The sequence below is a fragment of the Ostrea edulis genome, chromosome 3 (genome assembly GCF_947568905.1).
Source record: "Ostrea edulis chromosome 3, xbOstEdul1.1, whole genome shotgun sequence".
NCBI lineage: Eukaryota > Metazoa > Mollusca > Bivalvia > Ostreida > Ostreidae > Ostrea > Ostrea edulis.
In genome coordinates, this window is record NC_079166.1 from 62,767,067 (window position 1) to 62,791,388 (window position 24,322).

At 33.7% G+C, this 24,322-nt stretch overlaps 2 protein-coding genes and 1 long non-coding RNA gene across 6 annotated transcripts in view; 1 reads left to right on the top strand and 2 right to left on the bottom strand.

The window, feature by feature from the left end:
• LOC125673981 (serine/threonine-protein kinase LATS1-like) overlaps nt 1-11,191 on the top strand; it is a 35,008-nt gene extending 23,817 nt beyond the window's left edge. For all 4 annotated transcript variants that reach the window (XM_048910945.2, XM_056158457.1, XM_056158458.1 and 1 more), the window contains 3 exons: nt 2,142-2,321; nt 4,072-4,178; nt 8,930-11,191. In XM_048910945.2, the coding sequence (XP_048766902.2) occupies nt 2,142-2,321; nt 4,072-4,178; nt 8,930-9,394 (752 nt within the window). In that variant the 3' untranslated portion in view covers nt 9,395-11,191. The remainder of the gene's footprint in view (nt 1-2,141; nt 2,322-4,071; nt 4,179-8,929) is intronic.
• LOC130052707 (uncharacterized) lies at nt 3,633-4,064 on the bottom strand. Its single transcript, XR_008801096.1, has 2 exons — nt 3,885-4,064; nt 3,633-3,722 (listed from the first exon to the last, which is right to left on the bottom strand). It is a non-coding gene; the product is annotated as an uncharacterized LOC130052707 (long non-coding RNA).
• Nucleotides 11,192-20,783: 9,592 nt separating the features above from the next.
• LOC125673292 (uncharacterized) overlaps nt 20,784-24,322 on the bottom strand; it is a 64,430-nt gene continuing 60,891 nt past the window's right edge. Inside the window, exon 23 of the mRNA XM_048909823.2 lies at nt 20,784-24,298. Coding sequence (XP_048765780.1) covers nt 24,185-24,298 — 114 coding nt within the window. The 3' untranslated portion in view covers nt 20,784-24,184. The remainder of the gene's footprint in view (nt 24,299-24,322) is intronic.

Genomic DNA, 24,322 nt, shown 5'->3' on the forward strand with positions numbered 1-24,322 from the left:
ACAATGGGTTTAGACTCATATCTAGATGGATAATTATCAGGATTTCATCGGTTGATGAGAAAACATTTAATGAATCTTTTATCACAGACATCCATTTAAATATGTACTCGTAATCACCCTCATAAATTTTTTAAATATAATGTCTAATAGATTTTAGACAATCTATTGATTTTTTTCTGTTGAAAGCAAATTTAATTTTTCATTGTAATGTATGGCACACATCCTTATTGCCAAGGAAAGCCGTTGTCAAAATTCTTGATTCGCTAATGATTATTGGGGGGTTATACTAAATACCTGAAAAAGCAAACAAAGCATTCTTTTCCTTGACGCTATAGGGGGCCGTGTCATGATTTTAAAGTACATAATTTTGTCCCCAAGATGAGGATTTTTTTTTGACAAGCTATGAAATCAGTGGGTTTGTTTGATAGGGATGGGAAAGGAAATGTCAAGATGAAAATTTTGTTTACTGAAAGACACGAGCCATTACTAAAGATAAATTAATAAATACGGGGACTAAGTGAATGAAGTAGCATGTCACGTTATCAATGTTGGGGTCAATGTTTGACATCACTAGACAGTTTGGAAATCAAGCTTTATACTCTTTTGGTGTACTCAACCATGTCAATTGACAAAACTCCGCTCAAAGCTGTGTATTGTAAATCTTGTATAATTTTGTGGAGCATTATTTTGGTTGTATTAAATAATATTGAAATGTATTATATATAAGGCTTTTTTTTTATTATGAACAAGGTTTTTCAATATGAGAAAGAGCTAGATATTCTGTCAATATAGAAGTCTTTTTTTTTTGACATATCGCAATAAACTCAACTCGCAACAGACTAATCTCGCATTAGATTTAACGCACAAAATGCCATCCAACTCACAATTTACAAGTTATATTGGAATTAAGCAGTGTTAATCCTTCTGAAATAATTAGTCTGTATTAACACATGCTTGTAACTGAGCAAATAAGATACCGTACATATAAAACATGAAATATATAAATTCAAATTTGAATTTGTGCTGGTAGTTTAACAAATTTTGTTTTCCATGCTATGAATTTATCATGAAATATGTTGTCTGAATTTATGTATTTCACAAAAGAAACCCCAGTCTGTTTAATTCACTTGTTCTTTAGATATTGGTACAAAACACTGGCAACAGCTTGAGTATAGGCTTGATGAAGGATATATGTTGATGACCTTTTTGCACTTGAATTTTTCACATACTTTTTGAAGTTCATTGACTTTTAATTTTTTATTATCGAGTTTTTATGTCCTTACAGTTGAAATTGTTCATGATGTCATGAACTAAGTACATGTGTAATGATAATGTGTACATCATGTACTTTAACAAAATGTCACATTATGTATGTGTATATGTATGTCTCTATATGTATGTGTGTGTGTGTGTGTATATATATATATATATATACACACACACACACACACACATATGTATATATAATTTATATATAACGCTCATTACATCTAGAGTTGGATGTCGATCATCTCTGCAGTTAGTGTTACAAAAACTGAACAGCTGACTAGGCTAGAGTTATTTTCCCTGAAGTTTCCCCACTGAACTCTTGTTGAATGTATAGCAATGATGGATTCTTGTAGTGTACATCTAATCACTAGATGTCTCAAATTACTGTGACTCCATTAATGTTAGTAGGTTCACTTTTAGTCCATTATAAATAGAAGTCCATTATTAGTCCATCCTATTAGTGGGTCCATTTTCAGTCCATTATATTAGTGGGTCCATTTTCAGTCCATTATATTAGTGGGGTCCATTTTCAGTCCATTATATTAGTGGGTCCATTTTCAGTCCATTATATTAGTGGGTCCATTTTCATAGTCCATTACTGTACAGTATTTTAGAAGGTTTGGATCAAATAGAACTTTACTGCACAGTTTTCTCTGTGCTTTTGGTCACTTGACCTATTGAATATTACCCTCCAAACCCCTCTTTCCCTTGTCCATGTTGTTTAATGTTCCGTCTAACATGTTTCTTCAGTAAAATCATGATTGCATGACTTTGTAGATGGCTTGTATTTAAGTCAGGAATCCATGGATTTTGTTGAATATCTTCTCCAGAATATTCCAGCCTGTATGTTAATACGTTGTGTGATTTTGTAGATGGGCTGCATCCTCGACAGGATTCCATGGATGTTAGTTGTGCAATGGAAGTAGAGTGTCGCTGTAATGAAATACTCAAACCGCTAGAACGACGGCGTCAGCGTGAACGACATCGATGTCTCGCTCACTCTCTAGTGGGAACGCCAAACTATATCGCACCTGAGGTGCTGCTTAGAGAAGGTAAAAAAAAAACTCGTAACAGCAGAAATTAATTTGGAGAAATAACTTGGATAGAACCTGGCTGAGAATTCAAGGGGTCATGACAAGGGTGCAGTGCCCTTCTTCAGTGAGGGGATGGGAGGGGGGTATTGAACCCCTCCAGGGGTCATAAGGGGTGCAGTGCCCTTCTTCAGTGAAGGGATGAGAGGAGGGTATTGAACCCACAAGGGGTCATGACAAGGGGTGCAGTGCCCTTCTTCAGTGAGGGGATGGGAGGAGGGTATTGAACCCCACGAGGGGTCATGACAAGGGGTGCAGTGCCCTTCTTCAGTGAGGGGATGGGAGGGGGTATTGAACCCCCACCAGGTTGAATTATTTTTCAAACATTTTAAAATTTGATTCACAAATAAATTATTTTCAGAACTCTTGACTGTTTTTTCCTTACAACTGAGCAGAGTTACGCTACTCTTGATAGGAGTGATGGATCATAAGCTCTCAGCAAAACTAACAAAAATTGTAATGAAAAGTTGAGTGTTAAGCGTGTGAATTCTGGCATTTACGTGAAATACCACTATAAGTCTCTCTATACTTTTATAGAAAAATCTTATAAAAATGGATACTTTTTTCATCAAAGTCATTTATAAATGTCACCAAAAAATTGCTTTTTTTTTATACAAGAAAGCTATATATACTGTACACATACTCAATGCTCTCATTCGGCATATGAATAAATTTCAATGAATATATATATATATACATGGTTGCTAACCATGTTAAATCTAACTTTAAGGCATTGAACCAGTTAGGTTTGATGTCGCCAGTATATCTACATGCTATGTATCACTCCTATTATGATGTTCACTGTAAGAGAAATGATCATATCGAAAATCTGTTCTATCAGCACCTTCAGACTATCGTCTTTTTGTCCATCCAAAATAATAGGACCCTGTATTTTCGAAAACTTGATGAAAATTAACTGTGAGACTGTTGTGATGCTGAGTACATTGTTATGAATGGAAGTATTTTAAAGTAGTCTGATTGAGATGTCAAGAGCTTTTTATGGAAGGTCTCGCCGCGGTTTTACCACATCCTGCCGTGTAACCCTGGGCTGGGTCCGATATGGGTGTAGCGTTAATGATGCGTGCCTAGCTATTTATATCATGATACCGGCAATATTGAGCTCACTATCCCAAGTTCAATATCCTATAAACAGTCAATATCAAGATAGTTGGGTCCAGGGGATTCATGACATTATCGTCACGTAAAAAAAAAATTATTGATGGGAGTGGTAGTTATTGTTTTACTTGTGGATGAAGTGCATAGCTGGGTATCTTCGTCATTTTGAAATGGAAAATCCCATCTGTGTCTTAGTCATCAGATAACGAAATATAAACCTCAAGTATTCCATCGTCAGCTTGTGTTCTAAAATCAACAGAAATCATCTCAAATTTCATACAAATTTTTAAAATGGTGAACTTTATTATAATTTTGGATGGAGTATTTGAAATGTCATTGATTTTATCTTATTCCAATAAGTGTTTATGCAATCTGTGATATTTAAACTGCTAATTGTAAATATCTTACTGTTATTTTGTGGAAAACCGAATGAACATGCTGAAGTTTGAACTTTCACAGTCTGAGATATATATCAAATGAATTAATTTCACTTGCAGCGCTGCTATAACTAATAATATCTTGTAATTGGTTAATTTCAGTTCGAGTACTGATACTCGTTGGTTCTATAACACGTTTTCTGATTGGCTACTTTCAGGGTACACATCTTGCTGTGATTGGTGGAGTGTGGGTGTTATACTTTACGAGATGTTAGTAGGACAGCCTCCGTTCTATGCAAATACTCCCGCTGAGACCCAATGGAAGGTACGCATAGACAGAGAAATATAATCTGTATATTGCTTAAATGTCGCAATACTTTTTTCTGTGACTTCTCATTTATCATCATGACAATATTCACGTAAGTTCAGTTTTTTCAACACGATGCATTTGCACAAAAATTACATAACTTGTTCTCATGTTGAGGTATCATTGCAAATAATTAATGCAAAAAAAAAAAAATAAAGTTCTCATTAAATATAAGTTTACAGTCAATTTAAAAACATTTTAGAAAGCAACGTCGGCATCATCAATTTATAAGCAAGAAGAAATTTGAACTAAGATGCACTTATTTGTAGCACTGATGTGCTATTTGGCATAATCACCAGTTTTAGAATGATATAGATAATAATATCGTAATTAGCACAGACCATGAATTAGTGGCCTTAGTTAATGGCGCTAAACGTTCTAAAATATAAATCCCGATAAAGTATGTACACAATCAGTGGTATGGGAGGAATGGACGACGTGTCACTATTTTATGAAAAGTGATACAGAAACATTATAGATTTATGTTTTACGACGACGTATCGGAGAGTTTGGATTGTCATGTTGGTGCGTGTATATTTCTAGACCCACGCCCATTTATATTAATTTTAAAACATGCTGCTACATGTGTATCTGTAAATGTGGCGGTGTCAGATTTCTCGTGATGTCAAAAGGCTATTTAAGGTGGTTTTCTATGAGGTTTTGTTTTTTATGTGTTAATCATGTTAATGCATATCACTATTGCTAAGTATATGGTGTAGAAACTTGATCTTTAGTAAGTACAGTACCTATAATATTGGTTGACCGGGGGGGGGGGGGGGGATGAATTGAATCAGGGCTATGTACAGTACATATAATATTGGTTGACTGGGGTGGGGGGTGGGGCGAATTGAGTTAGGGCTATGTACAGTACATATAATATCGGTTGACTGGGGGGGGGGGGGGGAATTGAGTCAGGGCTATGTGGGGGGGTGTTGATTTTACGCTATTCTTATTATGAACATTAGAAACAGAGACACGCACATCTAGGCCTGTGACATAATCATGTTTGTCTTTATAAATCCGGAGATTACCGAACTAACCTCTAGTCAGGGTCCTCAATTTACTGTACTCGGATTTAGCACTATGTTGATATGGATTGAATTAGTATGTTATGGTGGATTTAAAATATATCAAAATTTTATATAATGGCTTATTTGTTAAAGCACCTTATATTTACTGTCAAAGTGATACAAGCTCTCAATTATTTCATGGTATCTAATTTTTTAATGTTTTTTCCCCAGAATAATGGAAAATGTGTTTTGTTTGCAAATATTAAAGAGATTTTAAAATCCAAATTTGACTGTGATTTGATGCATGATATAATAAAATTTTGATGTAGTAATCCACCTTAATATAAATTAATATCAGTAACCCACCTTAGTTGAAATTAATTAATATAAGTTCTATAATACTATGGTGCTTAAGTGTATGTCACAAGGACCCATGACTGCCAAAATATAAAAACTGTCAGATCGTGTCAGACGAGAATTTCTTCACTAGGTGAATGGGTGGCTCTCAATTCAGAAATATTTTCCAGATCTTCATATATGGGACATAGATATGTATGGATATTTATAGTGGGATAGGCTTGTCTATTGAATCAATATTTGCTTGGCGATTTCCCCTTCATCAAATGAACATTTGATATTTCTGTCACAAACTCATAACTAGTCTAGACTCTCACTTCAATGAAAATTTTCAGATCTCATTTACATTTGACCTCTCTCAGAGAGTTTCCCTCAGATTAGTAGTGTGAAGTGGTATGACGTATATTTCACTGGAACAGTGCATGTCAGATATCAACCCTCTCAAAACTAAAACCATTCATCTTTTTCAATGTTTGATGGATTGTCTTAATCATGTAACTTTACTTGTCATTTTTGAGGGCTTCTTTCTTTCCTTTTTTTCTTTTCTTTTGAAAAAAACATTTAATGATCAATCATTAAATTCACATTAGAACAGGAATTCCATTCATGATTAGCCAAGTGATCTCTTTAATGCAGTACAATTTCCATGTTGTCAGAGAAGACTAACATTAAGCACTTTTACATGTTAATCAGCATAGACTGATTTGTGTTAATAATATTTCTGGTCTGATTAAATTCAATCAAAGTTTAGAAATTTATATGGCAGTGTTCAATGTAATTAAACAGAGGACTTTGTTTCCTAATAAGAGAAATTGAATTTGAGTATTGAGTCTTCTTTGATTAAATTGGTACATTATGAAAGAGTAATGTCCCTTTAGTTAGTAGAAAAGTAAATTAGAGTGAACTCCCCTTTTTTTAGTGGGTGCAGTACATGTATAAAAGAGTGATGTCCCTTAGTAAGAAAAAAGTTGTTTTCCCAGATTGATCTGAATCTAAGAAAATCAGGAACTGTATAGATGGCCTGCAAGTGATTAGGTTGTTCTTTTTATTTAATTCTCCTTAGAGAAATGGACAGGCATAGCCTACATCCACTTCTCTTCACAAACCTTCATGTTTTAATTCTGGAAAACGTGTAAACGCCGAAACCGATGACAGTTTTTGTTTTAACCGACGTTTTGACTCGAATAAGTCTGGATTTATGTAATAAACAAGTTATTTCTATAACTAGCTAAACATTAATGCATGAATCTGTCAGAAAGAAATCAACACTTACTAGCTGTTAATATATTTTTTACATATTCTCTATCACATGTTTAAGTTATGAGTAACCCAATTGTGTATCTTTATTGGCGGTAGAAAAAACTGAAAATCCAAAGTCAGGGAATTTGGAAAATTAGTTAAAATGCATTTTGTCTCTCGGAAAGCTCTCTGTATAGTTAAAAAATTAATTCTTGTAAAACTCAACAGAAAGAGATGTATGTTTCATTACAAGTGAAACGTCAAAAAGCTGAGGAGCAAATATACATGTGAACTTTTTTCCCCAAATTTTTCGATTTTTTTTTTTACCTGCCAATAGCAAAAAATGTGACAATGGATTGACAACGAGTAAGTGTTATTTTCATAAAGTTGTAACTTGTGTCTTTTACTGAATGGATTTCATGTTTAATTCGAAATGTCAGCCAAAGTAAATCATCGCCAGTTCCAGCATTTACATGTTTTCCAGAATAAAAATATGAAAATCTACAAAGAGAATTGTAGGCTATGCCTGTCCACTTCTTTTAAATGAGAGTAAATGGAAGCGCATGGCATCAGTGCTTGGGTCATGGGTCAGGTGTAGAGTATATGTCGGAAACAGCACTTGTTTGGGTATTAGTGGATCCTAAGGGTGTTTAATAGGGTAACTACGGTATGTATATGTTTATTGGACATAGCTGGAATTCTTTACCTGATAATGACGATAACACCAAGCTTGTGTCAATAAAACTCGGATCAAGTGGACTGTCTGCAGTGACGTGTTTACATAATGTGTAGCTGCTGTTGTAGGTAAATGTTAGGAGGGGAAACCCACAAACGCAGGAGACGGTTAGTTACATTGATAGGGAGCAAAACTGTGTGGGTGCCTGTGTGTGAGAGGATTTCATCATTGTATCAATATGCAGGAACAACACATCATGATCATGCACTGTTGTCATGCTTTTTTTCCACCTGCGGTGTAATATTGATATGATATCTTGCGTGTGATGTGAATATGATATTTTGGATGTAATATGAACATGATGCACATGTATCTTATGTGTAATATGAATATGATATATTACATGTAAGATAAATTTGATATTGTACATTACAGGATGAATGTAATAATTTGAATATGGAATCTTATGTGTAATATCAATATGATATCTTATGTGTAATATGAATATGATATATTAATTACATTGCGAGATGAATATGATGTCTAGTGCAGACAGGCATTTTTTGTCACAAAGTTTCGTCGAGTATTACTGGTGAAATACTCCAGACACACCTGTACTATAGATAGTCATAAAATCCATCCTAGAGTTATTTATGCTGTAATTTAATTTCACTATTTTGGCTGTTAGCTAGAACCATGAAATTAAAACTGCAGTGAAGTATAACTTAGCCACAACATTAATTCAAAACTGCAAGAAAGGGGATGATTTTAGAGAAATGGAAACCATGGAAATAATTAGCAACAAATTTATAGCTCTGTAGAATGTCTTATGTGTAGTTTCTCAAAGGGTCAAAGATTAACGTCAGCTTCCTATGCGAGATTCTCAAGTTTATTCTTGTTTCATTTAGTAAATCACTCATTGTTGCCTGGCCTTGGGATTCCTGTCAAATGTTGGTACAAAATTTTAACAGAGCCCATGAAAAATGCTAAACATCTGCTGATCGTCTGAGAGGCAATTACTGAGCATTTCATCCATCAGATTTTGTCTGAGATATCAAATCTTGCACTTCACAGTAATCAGAAAGAAAAAATCATCACTTCCCAAACATGAAAGATGAGAGGGGACTGTATTAGAGAATGTTTAAGAGATGATTACTTTTTGGTTTTGTATAGCAAGGTTTAAACCTTGAAATTTCATATAGTGCCATCCTCCCTACTCCAATGAATAGATCGTGCCATCCTCCCTACCCCGATAAATAGATAGTGCCACTCTCCCTACCCTAATAAATAGATAGTGCCACTCTCCCTACCCTGATAAATAGATAGATAAAACAAGTTTGTTTTTTTGTATTGTACTACTTTATCCTTCCTTTCTGTGCTTTACTGGGTAACATATTATTTTTTTAATTTATTTTTTTGCATTTTAGGTAATCCACTGGGATGAGACATTGAAGATCCCGCCCGAGGCCAGCTTATCCGAGGCAGCAAAGGACCTCATCATCAACCTGTGTTGTAGTTCAGACAAACGGCTCGGTCGGAATGGTGCCACGGAAATCAAAAGGCATCCATACTTCAAAAATATTAATTTCGAAGGACTGCGTAAATCGCAGCCACCGTGGAAACCCAAAATAAAACACGCTATGGACACGTCGTACTTCGATGAAATAGATGGGAAATTCGATGATGATTCAGAGGAGGAGATGCAGAAGCCGGATCATCCAATCAATGGAAAACATCCCGAGCACGCGTTTCTGGAGTTCACATTCCGAAGGTTTTTTGACGATGGAGGACATCCTTATCCGTCAATGAAAGAAGACCCCAGTCCCCCGGTTATTGACTCCAATGAGATGCCCACCACTAAAGACTCCTCTAGTGCACCGGTGTACGTCTGATATCTGTGGACATTCGATGCAAGCTACCGTGCCTGACTGATATCTATGGACAAAGGAAGTCAGTTTATAACCGATACATTTGGACATCTGATGCCAATGAATGTTTTATATCAATTACATCACTGGTGACTGATAACGGTTTGTGATATCCACAAATTTCAGATATCGGTGTATGTCCAGTATTGCTGGTGAAAAGTGCTTGTGCTCACTCCAGAGTCTTTTCAGGATTTTAGTAACACCCAAAGTCTTCAGCATTTGTGTCGTGGAAAACATCAGAAATTCTTGGTGATTTCAAAGCTTTACTCAAAAGGGTTTTTTCTTAAAGCAAATCTTTTACAGATCAATTTAAAAGTATACTGTCAGATTTTAATAAATATACTTGTTTATAAGGAAAAAATCTAGAAACTTTTGTATTTGATACATTTATCATAGAATTAATCAATAATTCAAACATGTTATTTTTTAAATGAATTGTGCATTGTTTTAAGTGCAGAGAATAGACTCAGAGTGGATATTAAAAGACCGGATGCCTCTTGGACTAAAAGGGTGCATCTAAAAACTGATGTCTTTCATTTAGTATATTATTAACAAGAAGTTAATTGTTAATCAAGGTCTTTCAGATGTTTGTTTTATATGCTATATGTAGTAAATCTAGTGATGTATAAACCAGACAATGATTGGACAGGGTGATGCTATTTAGTGAAAGGTACATATATATATTTATATGTACAATTCTTCTTTTTATGGTATACATTTCATCCAAGTTTGTTAATTGTTGACGAGTACAGTAGTGATACTTTCTTTCATTTAATATTAAAAATCTAAATGACCTGGAGGAAACTATAGTGTGAAGAAAATGCGAGATATTTACGAAAAGGGGGAATGTAATTATCTAAAAACAGGAAAGGTGCCAGATCTGTGGTTCAGGATTCAGGGACTCCCTTAAATTTGACGTCGCAAAAATGGAAAAAATCTCAGAACCTTTTAAACACTATTCCTGAAACTGGAGATTTTTGCTTGCATTATCATTTGGGTTGACTTCTGGTCAGTTTGACCTCTGATTGCATTTTTACTTTACACCAAGTTAGTCACTTTTGTGTAATCGGTTATAATTTTTTAGTTTTATGATTTTTTTTTATTTTGGAAAGAAAATGGAATTTTACAAGTGCTGCAATTAACTTTCTGTTGATTTTAAATGAATTGTTCAAAAGCATTCATGAGAGAGAGAGAGAGAGAGAGAGAGAGAGAGAGAGAGAGAGAGAGGCCATTGTGTATTTTCCTGTGCCCCCCTCTGGATGGAACTCATGTGTTAGTGATTTTCGTAACCTTTTCTCCCAGTGAGGGAGTGTGCGAGTGAACTTGTGTTTGTTACTTTGTTTTTGATCTGGGCATTAGAAGCGAATGGACAAAATCTGATGACTGCTGGTGAACAATTCTCTACTCCCCCCCCCCCCTCCCCCCTTCCTCCTCCAAACTTCATGATCATCTGTAAATACTCATCATTATCATTATTCTGTAAAAATGTGATATATAACTTTTATTAAAAAAAAAAGCTTAGAGCTTATGTTGTTGAATGACATGGTGCATTATAGAATGTGTTATATTTATGTACAGAGGTGAATGCAAAGCATCCTGGGAATGTATAGATGTGGTCAAAATTGTAAATATTGTACAGTGTAAAACTAAAATGTCTGACCACGATTCTTGTCTGAGGGTATGTACAGAAATTTAACAAAATTATAAGGGAATATGTAAAATATACTGGCAATATTCTCAAATAAACTATAAAAATCTGCACCACTGTTATGTTCAATCAACATGAGATGCTGCTTTTAGTGGACATGTTACTAGTAAGTGGATTCCCGTTGGTCCAGTGGAGTTTTGCTGTGTCAAGGATTCATTCTCGATGTCAAAAAGACTAATCAATGTATAAATATTTTAGCGTATCTATAAAAATATGCAGTAGGAGTTGTCATGCATATTCATAACTTGGGAATTCTTATATGTATAACAACAGATGAAGGAGAATTTTCACATTTTAATTAACACAATTATAAATTAGCACTCTTGCATCACAAGGAGATCAAATCAAAATGAAATATCTTAAATAAAAAACACTTTTGTCAGAGAGTATTTTCCCAAAGACATTCAACGTTTTAAGTATATAATTAAAAAAATATTTTGTTTATAGGAAGACAATTCTTTTATGAAAATGTCAAGTGCCTGTGGATTTTCCCTATGAGTGGAACATGCTTTCTACACTACAGGCCTCACACCACACAGCAACACTACAGGCTGTAACACTTATAGATATCTGTCCTTAGTCTAATTACTACAATAGATATCTGTCCTTAGTCTGATTACTACTATAGATATCTGTCCTTATTCAATCTGATCACTACTATAGATATCTGTCCTTAGTCTGATCACTACTATAGATATCTGTCCTTATTCAATCTGATCACTACTATAGATATCTGTCCTTAGTCTGATTACTACTACAGATATCTGTCCTTAGTTAATGTGATTACTACTATAGATATCTGTCCTTAGTCTGATCACTACTATAGATATCTGTCCTTAGTCAATCTGATAACTACTATAGATATCTGTCCTTAGTCTGATCACTACTATAGATATCTGTCCTTATTCAATCTGATCACTACTATAGATATCTGTCCTTATTCAATCTGATTACTACTATAGATATCTATCCTTAGTCTGATTACTACTACAGATATCTGTCCTTAGTCAATGTGATTACTACTATAGATATCTGTCCTTAGTCTGATCACTACTATAGATATCTGTCCTTAGTCTGATTACTACTATAGATATCTGTCCTTAGTCTGATTACTACTATAGATATCTGTCCTTATTCAATCTGATCACTATTATAGATATCTGTCCTTAGTCTGATCACTACTATAGATATCTGTCCTTAGTCTGATCACTATTATAGATATCTGTCCTTATTCAATCTGATCACTACTATAGATATATGTCCTTAGTCTGATTACTACTATAGATATCTGTCCTTATTCAATCTGATCACTATTATAGATATCTGTCCTTAGTCTGATCACTACTATAGATATCTGTCCTTAGTCAATCTGATTACTACTATAGATATCTGTCCTTAGTCAATCTGATTACTATTATAGATATCTGTCCTTAGTCTGATTACTACTATAGATATCTGTCCTTAGTCTGATTACTACTATAGATATCTGTCCTTAATCAATCTGATTACTACTATAGATATCTGTCCTTAGTCTGATCACTACTATAGATATCTGTCCTTAGTCAATCTGATTACTATTATAGATATCTGTCCTTAGTCTGATCACTACTATAGATATCTGTCCTTAATCAATCTGATCACTACTATAGATATCTGTCCTTAGTCTGATCACTACTATAGATATCTGTCCTTAGTCTGATCACTACTATAGATATCTGTCCTTAATCAATCTGATCACTACTATAGATATCTGTCCTTAGTCTGATTAATAATATAGATATCTGTCCTTAGTCTGATCACTACTATAGATATCTGTCCTTAGTCAATCTGATCACTACTATAGATATCTGTCCTTAGTCAATCTGATTACTACTATAGATATCTGTCCTTAGTCTGATTACTACTATAGATATCTGTCCTTAGTCAATCTGATCACTACTATAGATATCTGTCCTTAGTCAATCTGATTATTACTATAGATATCTGTCCTTAGTCTGATTACTACTATAGATATCTGTCCTTAGTCAGTCTGATTACTACTATAGATATCTGTCCTTAGTCTGATCACTATTATAGATATCTGTCCTTAGTCTGATCACTATTATAGATATCTGACCTTACTCAATCTGATTACTACTATAGATATCTGTCCTTAGTCTGATCACTACTATAGATATCTTAGCCAACCTGTATGGAGCACCAAATTAACATAAACTCAAATAATTGAAGATATCTTCAATTATTTGAAGATATCATCAATTCATTTGATGCGCGCAACAATTTAATTAAAGATCTCTTCAAATAATTAATGATATCTTCAATTCTGAATTATTGCGCGCATTAATTGAATTGATGATATCATTAATTCTTTAGCTGAATTGATGCGCGCTTTGATTGAATTAATGATCTCTTCAAATGAATTAATGATATCAACAATTGAATTGATGCGCGCTACAATTCCATGGAAGAGAGCAAGAATTGATATAATGCGCACATTAAATCAATTGAAGAGAGCAATAATTGAATTGATGCGCGCATTAATTCGTTTGATGAGAGGAATAATTGATTTAATGCGCGCATTAATTCAATTATTGCTCTCTTCAATTGAATTAATTATGTCTTTAATTCAATTGAAGAGAGCAAAAATTAGTTTAGAGAGAGCAACTATATAATTAAAGACATCTTCAATTCAACATATCCACAATTGAATTAATGATCTCTTTAATTGAATTGTTGTTCTCTTTAAAAGAACTGATGCGTGCATCAATTCCTTATACAATTTAAGCATTGTAAATAATTAAAGATATCTTCAATTGAATTAAAGAAATCGTCAATTTTTTTTAATCCGTGCTTTAAATTAATTATTGCGAGCAATATTTCTACGAAATTGATGTTCTCCTCAAATGAATTGAAGAGAGCAATAATTGAATTAATGCGCGCATTAAATCATTTATTACTCTCATTAATTCAATTGATGGGAGCAATAATTGAATTGTAGCGCGCATTAATTCATTGAATGAAAGCAATAATTGATGCTCGCATTAATTCATTGGATGAGAGCAATAATTGATGCGCGCATTAATTAAATTAAAGAGAGCAATACTTGAATTGATGATATCTTCAAATGATTGAAGATATCTTAAATTGGCGGTCCATAAACCTGACCACTACTATCGATATCTGACCTTAGTGAGTATGATTGCTATTGTAGACTTGGAGTCCGCCTGACCCTGATTAAGGATTTGGTACTTAAAGTTTAAGTAAAAATTCTACGAGTTTTGTTGATCTGACATTGTTTGATTTGGCTGATGTACAATAGTTTTGTATACACATTGTAAAACAGTACAATCAGCTATTTAACATCATACATTGCTTTTGAATAATGCAATGTTTAAACCAGACTTAATGGTTAGTCACTAATTAATGTTAGCTGACCGTCATAGAAAACAATACTGTATTGATGTTTCCTGTCCAAAGTTCAAATTGATTCAGGATTAGCTTCGAGCCAAAAAATGAAGAAAGTAATTAAGCATATATCGTTATACGTAAAACATGGGTCACGGTACGAATATTAATTATTATCTGGTAAACAATGTCACAAAATGAATATAAACATGAAATACAAATATAGCTGCACAGACTATAGCTTAAAAAGAATTCAACCGGCAGTGAATGCGACAGAAATTCGTAACGAAAACAAACACCACATACCACTAGCTAGACACAAAGAGACCATCTTCTTTCAACACTTTATAAAGTACGGGGAACCCCGTGCCATTGTTAATCGTCTTGAAAACCTTGGATGCCTTTCATTCAAAGCGGCGGGGAAATTGAAACCCCCCAGATTTCCTAGGCTTCATGCCTATTGTCGATCGGCAGACAGAGAGGCGAAGTTGTATAAAGTATGTATCGTTTGTTTGTCTGTGTAATAGCGACTTTTGTTTTGTTTTTCCAAACTTTGGAGCCAGACGATGAATGAAAACAAATATAAAGTTTATGAACTTAAATGGATGGCCTACCCCCACAGTCTTACTCTAGTAACTGAAACTATCAACGGTTTTAAATACAGTTAATATTTTTTATTAAAAAGTTCACTTGGTTGAAATATTTACTCTACTATAAGATAAAGATAAATTATGAAACGCATCACCAGAAATTATTCAATGTATATATATATCAAAACGCTCAAATTACCCCCCCCCCCTTCATTAATTCTTTAGCTGAATTGATGCGCGCTTTAATTGAATTAATGATCTCTTCAAATGAATTAATGATATCAACAATTGAATTGTTGCGCGCTACAATTCCATGGAAGAGAGCAATAATTGATATAATGCGCACATTAAATCAATTGATGAGAGCAATAATTGATATAATGCGCGCATTAAATCAATTGGTGAGAGCAATAATTGAATTGATGCGCGCATTGATTCGTTTGATGAGAGCAATAATTGATTTAATGCGCGCATTAATTCAATTACTGCTCTTTTCAATTGAATTAATGGTATCTTTAATTCATTTGAAGAGAGCAATAATTCTTTTAGAGAGAGCAACTATATAATTAAAGATATCTTCAATTCAACATATCCACAATTCAATTAGTGATCTCTTTAATTGAATTGTTGCTCTCTTTAAAGGAATTGAAGAGAGCAATAATTGAATTAATGCGCGCATTAAATATATTATTACTCTCATTTAATTCAATTGATGCGCACACTAATTCAATCGATGAGAGCAATGATTGAATTGAAGCGCGCATTAATTCAATTAAAAAGAACAATAATTGAATTAATGATATCTTCAACTCTTCAAATAAAAGATATCTTCAATTATTTGAGTTTATGTTAATTTAGCGCTCCATATATGTGACCTTGATAAAGGTCACCGGATAATTGAAATGTTGAAATGGTTACCATCAATAAACACACACGCACAGACAAGACATTGAGACACTGATGATGTTAATCGGGATTTGACTTTGCTTGATTTGACTATCTGAGTGACTTCAAAGGAATGACTACAATTTAAGGGTTTCCTGCAGGATCGTGGTTCAAGGTCATGTTTAAGGTCAAGGTAACTTAAGCATTAATTAATTGATTTAATTAATTTATTTATCTATTTTGCATTCTTTTGAAAATCACACTACAAGACATGAAAACCGTGTGTTGAAACATGTCGAAAAGCTGTCTATTCACCATACGACATTCATAAAAAATGATTTTCTAAAAATTACCATTCAACTTTAAGTTTTGAAAGTGTCCTCGTAAATTTAAAAAGAAATGTCTGTGCGCGTCAGCCAACTTGATTGCTTTATTCGATCGTGATTGGTATTCTGATATTGTGATATCACAAGGGAGTCAATATTTTCACTAATCTAGTAGATACGAGTTTTTATTATATGCAATCTCTTCATATTCTGTATGGATTTCTCCTTAATTCTCTCTCTCTCTCTCTCTCTCTCTCTCTCTCTCTGACTCCAGCCAGCCCCTACTAGTTCACTTCGTTGTACAACGAAGTGAATTAGTAGGGGTTGGCTTCAGTCAGACTCTCTCTCTCTCTCTCTCATGAGTCTGTGAATGGTAAATATTTTACTGGCTCCCTTTTTTACCCACACGCACGTGCATTTATGCGTGAAGTTTTCATTTGTTTGATATTACTGAAATGGTTTTTTTTTTATACGTTCGAAAGGAATTTGATCCGTATAAAGAAAGCTAAGAGGAATAACTCGGAATCGTCATGCCTCCTCGTATGCAAATGAAAGAAAAAATTATTAACGAACTTCACGTTGGTATAAGAGTTTCAATTTCACAGTTTAACCTTAGAATAATTTATTGTGGTTTACATGGACATATTACAACCTGGAACAGTTCATTAGCAGTATGATATATGACACAGAGATTTAATTAGCTGAACATCCGGTGTGGTGAGAGAGAGAACACAGCGATTTATTACATTTTCAGCAGTGAAATATCGTAAATTAATTCAGGTAGGTCAGCGTGTTTTACAGAGTAGTATAATTAGGACACTTTCTGTTAGAGTCATACCTGGGTGAGATTTTCGTGGGAGGAGTTACCTATTATGAATCAAGGACACCAAGACAAACACACTGTCCAGCAAATGACCGCCACTAGCCCTACCAACGTCCTCGTCCTCCCACTCTTCGCAGGCACGGGTGACCAGTTGTTGGACATATCATTTGAGAACTGTCATTGATAATTATTAAAACGTTCTGCTCAAACCCATTGCACATGTATACCACCGCGGCGTATTATGCAATAATATATGTTCACACCAAGTGATCTATTAAGTGTATTTAATTCTTATACCTATTCAATCCTTATATTAATATCTATTCAATTCTTATATCTATTCAATCCCTATATTAATATCTACTCAATTCTTATACCTATTCAATCCTTATATTAATATCTACTCAATTCTTATACCTATTCAATCCTTATATTAATATCTACTCAATTCTTATACCTATTCAATCCTTATATTAATATCTACTCAATTCTTATACCTATTCAATCCTTATATTAATATCTACTCAATTCTTATACTTATTCAATCCTTATACATGTACCTACATTACAGTATTCAATTCTTATACCCATTCAATCCTTGTATTAATATCTAATCAATTCTTATATCAATATATAATTTTATTTATTCAATTATTATATCTGTCGGGAATAGTAGTATTCAAAAATCCCTAAATAAATCCCCCACACTCCCGTGACTATGTCGGATATAAAATCTCTCGTGGACCTACAGTGCTGTATCGTGTGTTTTGTTGTTGTTGTTTTTTAAAAATATAATGTACAATCTGAAGATATAGGTTAATTTTTTAATCGAAACTTAATTAGCAGAATATCCGATGCGGTGACGACAGAATGCGACAATTTATTACATTTTCTAATTTTAGCAGTGAAATATCGTAAATTAATTCATATAGGTCAATATATTTAATTTCACAATTAGAACAGTCTCTACCAGTCGATCAACGTCAACAAAACGAAAGAAAGAAAAGAAACGGGTGTGGCGTGTAAAACGTTGCAATAATCTTGATTTCTATGCGAAAATCTTGATTTATACATGTGATTGATAGTCTTGGTATTTCTATGCGAATATTTTGATTTATAAACAATAAACCATGATTTATATTCGATGATCTCGTTATTCATATTCAATAATCCTGTAATTTATGCTCGATAATCTTGTATATTTGTTTAATAATCCTGTAATTTATACTCGATAATCTTGTATATTTGTTTAATAATCCTGTAATTTATGCTCGATAATCTTGTATATTTGTTTAATGATCCTGTAATTTATGCTCGATAATCTTGTATATTTGTTTAATAATCCTGTAATTTACACATGTACTCGATAATCTTGTGCCAGGTAAATTATATTCGATAATCTCGTTACTTGTATTCAATAATCCTGTAATCTATATTCGATAATCTTGTTATTTATATTCCACAATATCGTTCTATTATATTCAATACTCCTGTAATTTATATTCGATAATGTTGTAATCTATACTCAACAATTCTGTAATCTATATTCGATAATCTTGTTATTCATATTCGACAACATCGGTTTATTTTATTCAATAATCCAGTAATTCATATTCGATAATCTTATGAATTATATTCTATAGTCTCGTTATATATATCTAATATTTAATAATCTATATTCGATAATCTTGTGATTTATACTTGATAATCTTAATTGTTATTTATTATCGATACATTTTTGTTTATCGATAATCTCGTTGTTCATATTCGATCGATAAATCTTGATTTATTGATTCCTATTCAATAAATCTAGCACATACATCAACATGATCAAATGTGGATCAAAATTGCTATCGAATGTGAATAACAAGATTATCTAATATATATAACAAGACTATAGAATATAAATAACAAGATTAAAGAATATAAATCAAGATTGTCGCATATAAATAAAAATGTTCGCATATACACATAACAAAAATTATATCGAATATAAAGATATATCGATTATAGATAACAAGATTATCGAATATAAATCAAAATTTAGAATTATTACCATATCTAATAAAATATAGGTATAGGACGCCGTATTCCAAGAAAACAATAGTTTAGACAATTGAACTGGTACATTGGAATACTTACATATTTAGACACGACTAATACTCAGGATTTTCACTCACACATACCACCCCGTTGTTCTTGAAAAGAGTTTCCACCCCCATAAAATTTGAATCCATATTGTGGTCCAATCTAACTTGAATCCGTATTGTGGCCCAAACCTACCCCTGGGACAATGATTCGATCTAACTTGAACCCGTTTTACCTGAAGATGCTTGCATACGGATATGACTAACCACGGCACAGCTGCTTTGGTGATTTTTCTCCTGTATATATCAGGCCCGTAGGCAGGATTTTTCAAGGGGGGGGGGGGGGGGTGGTTACATAGACTCGCAACGCGAGTCTTATCACCTCGCACCGCGAGGTGCCACTACGGCAGGGGGTCTGGGGTATTTGGTGCAAAATCCTGCAATCTAGCAATTTCCTGGCACTTAATTTGAATTTTGGAATCATGCCTTTTTTACTATGAATTTTCATGATTTTTATAAAAAATGCCGACTTTAATAGTCACAATTCAAACAAAATGCCGACTTTAATAGTGCTTAGTAGTTTTCAAGGGGGGGGGGGGGGGGGGTTCGTACGAACCCCCCCCCCCCTCCCCTGGCTACGGGTGTGTATATTGTCCTGTAAAACTTCGATCCATATTGAGGCCTCATCCGAACCCCACCCCCACGACATGATTCAAAGGGACCTGAATCTGCAGTACCTGCTTGCACATTAATACGACTAATTACAGCCCTGCTGTTCTTAAAAGTAAAACTATTCCCACATATCGCCATGTAAAAAGTTCATGCCTTATTGTGACCCCACACTGCCCTCTGGGATCATGATTTGAATAAACTGGAATCTGCATTACCAGAGGATGCTTGCCCATCGGTACATACAAATTACTATATATTCCCATGTAAAACAATGGATTAAAATCAGATCTTTGATCCAATCAGACATAACATCACTGGAGCAAATCAAAGATCTGATTTTAATCAGATTGCATGCAAAACATCGACCTCAGATTGTGGCCCTACCCTACCCTCTAAAGCCACAAACTTCTAAGGATGCTAGTATATCAAAATGACTAATTATGTCCATTGCTCTTGAGAAAAAGATTTTTCCATTTATATTCTATTGTGCCCCCCCCCCCCCCCCCCAAAGCCATGATATAAACAAATTTCAAGCTGTACTACCTGATGAAGCTTGCATATTAACCATGCCCCTGCCATTCTTCATAAGAATTCTCCTATATACCACCCCCTGTAAAACTTTAACCCCCATTGTAGCCCCACCCTACCTGGGGGTGGGAGTGGGGCACGATTTGGACACATTTGAATATTGAACAGTTCATATTTGAATATGATGTTATTGAATATTCATCACATCAATAAGAAGTTTACATTCAATATTGACAAATTGTTTTGAAATGGTATCTGGAGACAGATAGGACTTGATGAGTAGTCTCCCTTTGCCCTGACATCACACCACTAATTAAATCCAATACAAGTGTATATCTCATTGTTTTATTATTGGTATTTTTCTTCATTTTATACAAAAACATTACCTGTTTAATCAGGTAAATAAAACCATTCTCCAACGAAGCATAAACATTATACAGCTTTCAGTACAAACATATTGACTACAGTATAGTACAATTCGAATTTAGCAGTCAAATAAAAATAAAAAGATGTCACAAATTCCAATAAAAACAGTGTAAGTCACCTTGAACAATGCACCAGTTCCACATGTGGAATAAATCAAGGTGGAGAGATATTTCATCATGGTCAAAAGTAATACCTTTTTTTTTTGTCTATGACAAAATCATCTTTGATCACGACTTCATAAACATCATACACTAGTCTCCATCAGTATTGTTCACATCTTCTCAATATTACACATATCTTTTACAACTCATGATTTTCTTGTCAAATACATTTTTCATGAAAATCCTCCATTTTATTTCTTGTCTTTTAAAAAAATAATAAAATAACAACCACCCAAAAACAACAAAATCCTCTACTCTGTCATTTTAAGTTTGAGATATTTGGTATCACCAGTGCAAATAGGACGCAAGTTTACAAAAGGCACTAGTCAAATTGGTGGGAGGTTCAAAACTCTGCATATACATATATCTTATCATAAATACACAAAAAATATATCTGCTATAATAAAATGCACCAAATCACTGATCTCATACTTTATCTTAATTTTTTTTTATGACATCCATTTTTCACTCCAATTTTTCACTGGTATTTAGAGTCTTAATGTTCTTACATATAAAATTATGACGATTCAAAAGTCAATATTATAAGAATGATCATGGTTAGTACAAAAAGAGGCTGCATTCTTTTTTACCTCCAGACATAAAAGAGTAACCTTATATCTGAATTCTTATCCGTATTGTCTCTCGTGCTTTTACAGTTCTTCACGCACAAGAATGAAGAAACCCCAAAAGACTGATTTTAATTTGCATAGGAAAAGTCCCAAACAACAGCATAAGAAAATCTACTGTTTTGGTAAAAGGCAAGATCAAGATATGTCGTTCATCAAAACACAGAAAACAATCATCTTTAGGATATATATGTTCATAAATTCCTAGTACTGTACAAGTGGGATTTTAAGCGAGACACAGCTTTAGCCATTTTTCTATAAAATTGGGTACATAACTTTAGCGAGAGTTAATTTTAGCAACTTTATAATTTCATTAAAGATAACTATCACCTACGATATGCAATAAATTGTTAGCGATATTCAATATTAGTGATCTCATCACTCTCGCTAAAATGCCAAAATTGAATCCTCGCTGCAAAAGTCTGCTTATACGGTATGACAAAGTAGAAAAAAAGAGAAAAAGAGAGATATAGTTTAAAAATGGTTAAAATTTAGGATAATTAACTCCTCTTATCACTCCATCGGCAGGGGTGTGTGGGTATACACAGAAACATGTATTTATACAAGAACAAAAAGTAAGACTTCAAACATGCAAAAAACATGCTTAACAAATTCAGTATAGAGTTATCCTATGGACACACGTTGGGGGACATCATGCATAGTTGTACAAGTATAAATATATTCACAGAAAACTAATTCTACATTAAATGTTTGCATGTGTGTGAAGTTTGAATGCAGTAATGTACAAATGCAAGGTGAGATATAATACACATCTGAGATCAAAGTTGAAAAAAATTTTTAAAATGCTCATCACTCTTAACAACAGCACCTCCTCTGTACAGAAATGCAAAATAATGAATTCTCCCTACTCATGAAGTCTCAAAATCCATCTCCCTCTGTGAGAAGTGTGAACTGTGCACACAAAAATTCCAATAGGTACTTTTAGCATCGTTTGTCCCTACTTAAACCCCTAACCTTCAATTCTTAAACCCATGCAGTAAATTAAAGCCCTTCATCTATCTGTTACTACCCAATAGGTTGTTGATTTATGAATCACAAATGAAACTGCCCTTGCGTAACAAAATCACATCCCCATTCCTGTTACAACCTTTGACCTTTAACAACCTAAAACACAGTCTCCATCAAAAAATATTTTTTAAAAATCTTAACAAGAAATTTTCAACCATTTCATAAAATTTACAACTTCCAATTTAAAAAAAAATATTGTCATGTAAATATAAAATCAACAATGAAACACACACCAAAAATTAACGACCTACTTTATAAAAAAAATCCCCCTCCATAACAGCGGATCAACATGGTACAACATAAACATTATCATATTTAAGGCATCAACGGCTCACACTCCCTTTTTCACACAGTCTTCTACCCCGTCCCCAAGCACACTTTGATTTGGCATGAAAGAATTCTATCATCAGAAGCCCTACAGAACGGACAGTTTTTATACGTGTTATCATTTAAAATTCATATTTTCATAGCTTACAAGTCCATATACCGTATACGTGGAATTTCTAGTGAAAAGCATATTTTGCAAATTTCCCATAAAAATGGGCATATATATTCAGCAAGAGCGGATTTCAGCGACTTTATAATTCCAAGAAAGATAACTATTACCTATGATGTGAAATAAGTTGTTAGCGATATTCAATTTTAGTGATCTCAACACCCTCGTTAATAATGCCCAAATTAAATCCTCACTAAAAATTCTGCTTATACGGTACAACAATTCTCTGCAATATGGTATGGGTATTGTATAAACTTTGTAACTGTGCATTACATAAGCAGTATTATATATAATCAAATACAATCTGTTACAATGGTTTTACAACATTTACAAAATGATTTCTTTGATATAATTTTGCAATTCTAAAACAACCCTGGTTAGATGCAATGATAAAATAGTACTTTTCTCAGCAGCTCTTGCACTGTGTGAAATTAAAAATCAAATAGACTGAAAATGAAGATAGCAGGCTTCCCTATTAATGGTTATAGAGCATGAACAATATCAAACGTAAATAAATGTGGACATAAAAAGGATGACAAATTCAGTCAGCAAGTTGTTCATACAATCAAGGATCGGGTCTAAATGAAACCTTAATAAAAAAGAAATCTTAAACGGCGAAACATTTAAGAATCAAAACATTTTTGTTGTAAAAATATCGCATGAAAATTGCAATGCCAGAGCTAAAATCAGCCGTACAGTAATGATGTCATTTTTCCTTATAAACAATAAATAGATTTGCATATGTATAAAAAAATATATGATTTTACAACAGATGAATATGAAATCTTTCAAACAATAAAATAGCAGTTCTTAACCAGTAGTTCTTTCTCTGAGCTGCCATGTGTACAAACTTTGACATTATGACGTGGGCGGTGGGAAATCGCCCATTCAGATGGAAGAGCCGAGATGAGGGGGTGTGGCACATTCTGTGGGCAACTTCTCCTTGTGGCACTAGATGCTGAGGCTATTTATAGCATTTTGTGTGGGTGGGGTTAGTCTTTTACCAAGCGGTATATGTGGTGCTGAGCGCCATGCTCACTCGTCGAGACTTCGAACACGTACGATATGCACATTAAAGTTTCCTGTGTATCCCGATTGCTGACAACCTACAAAATAAAGCGCAAGTTCTA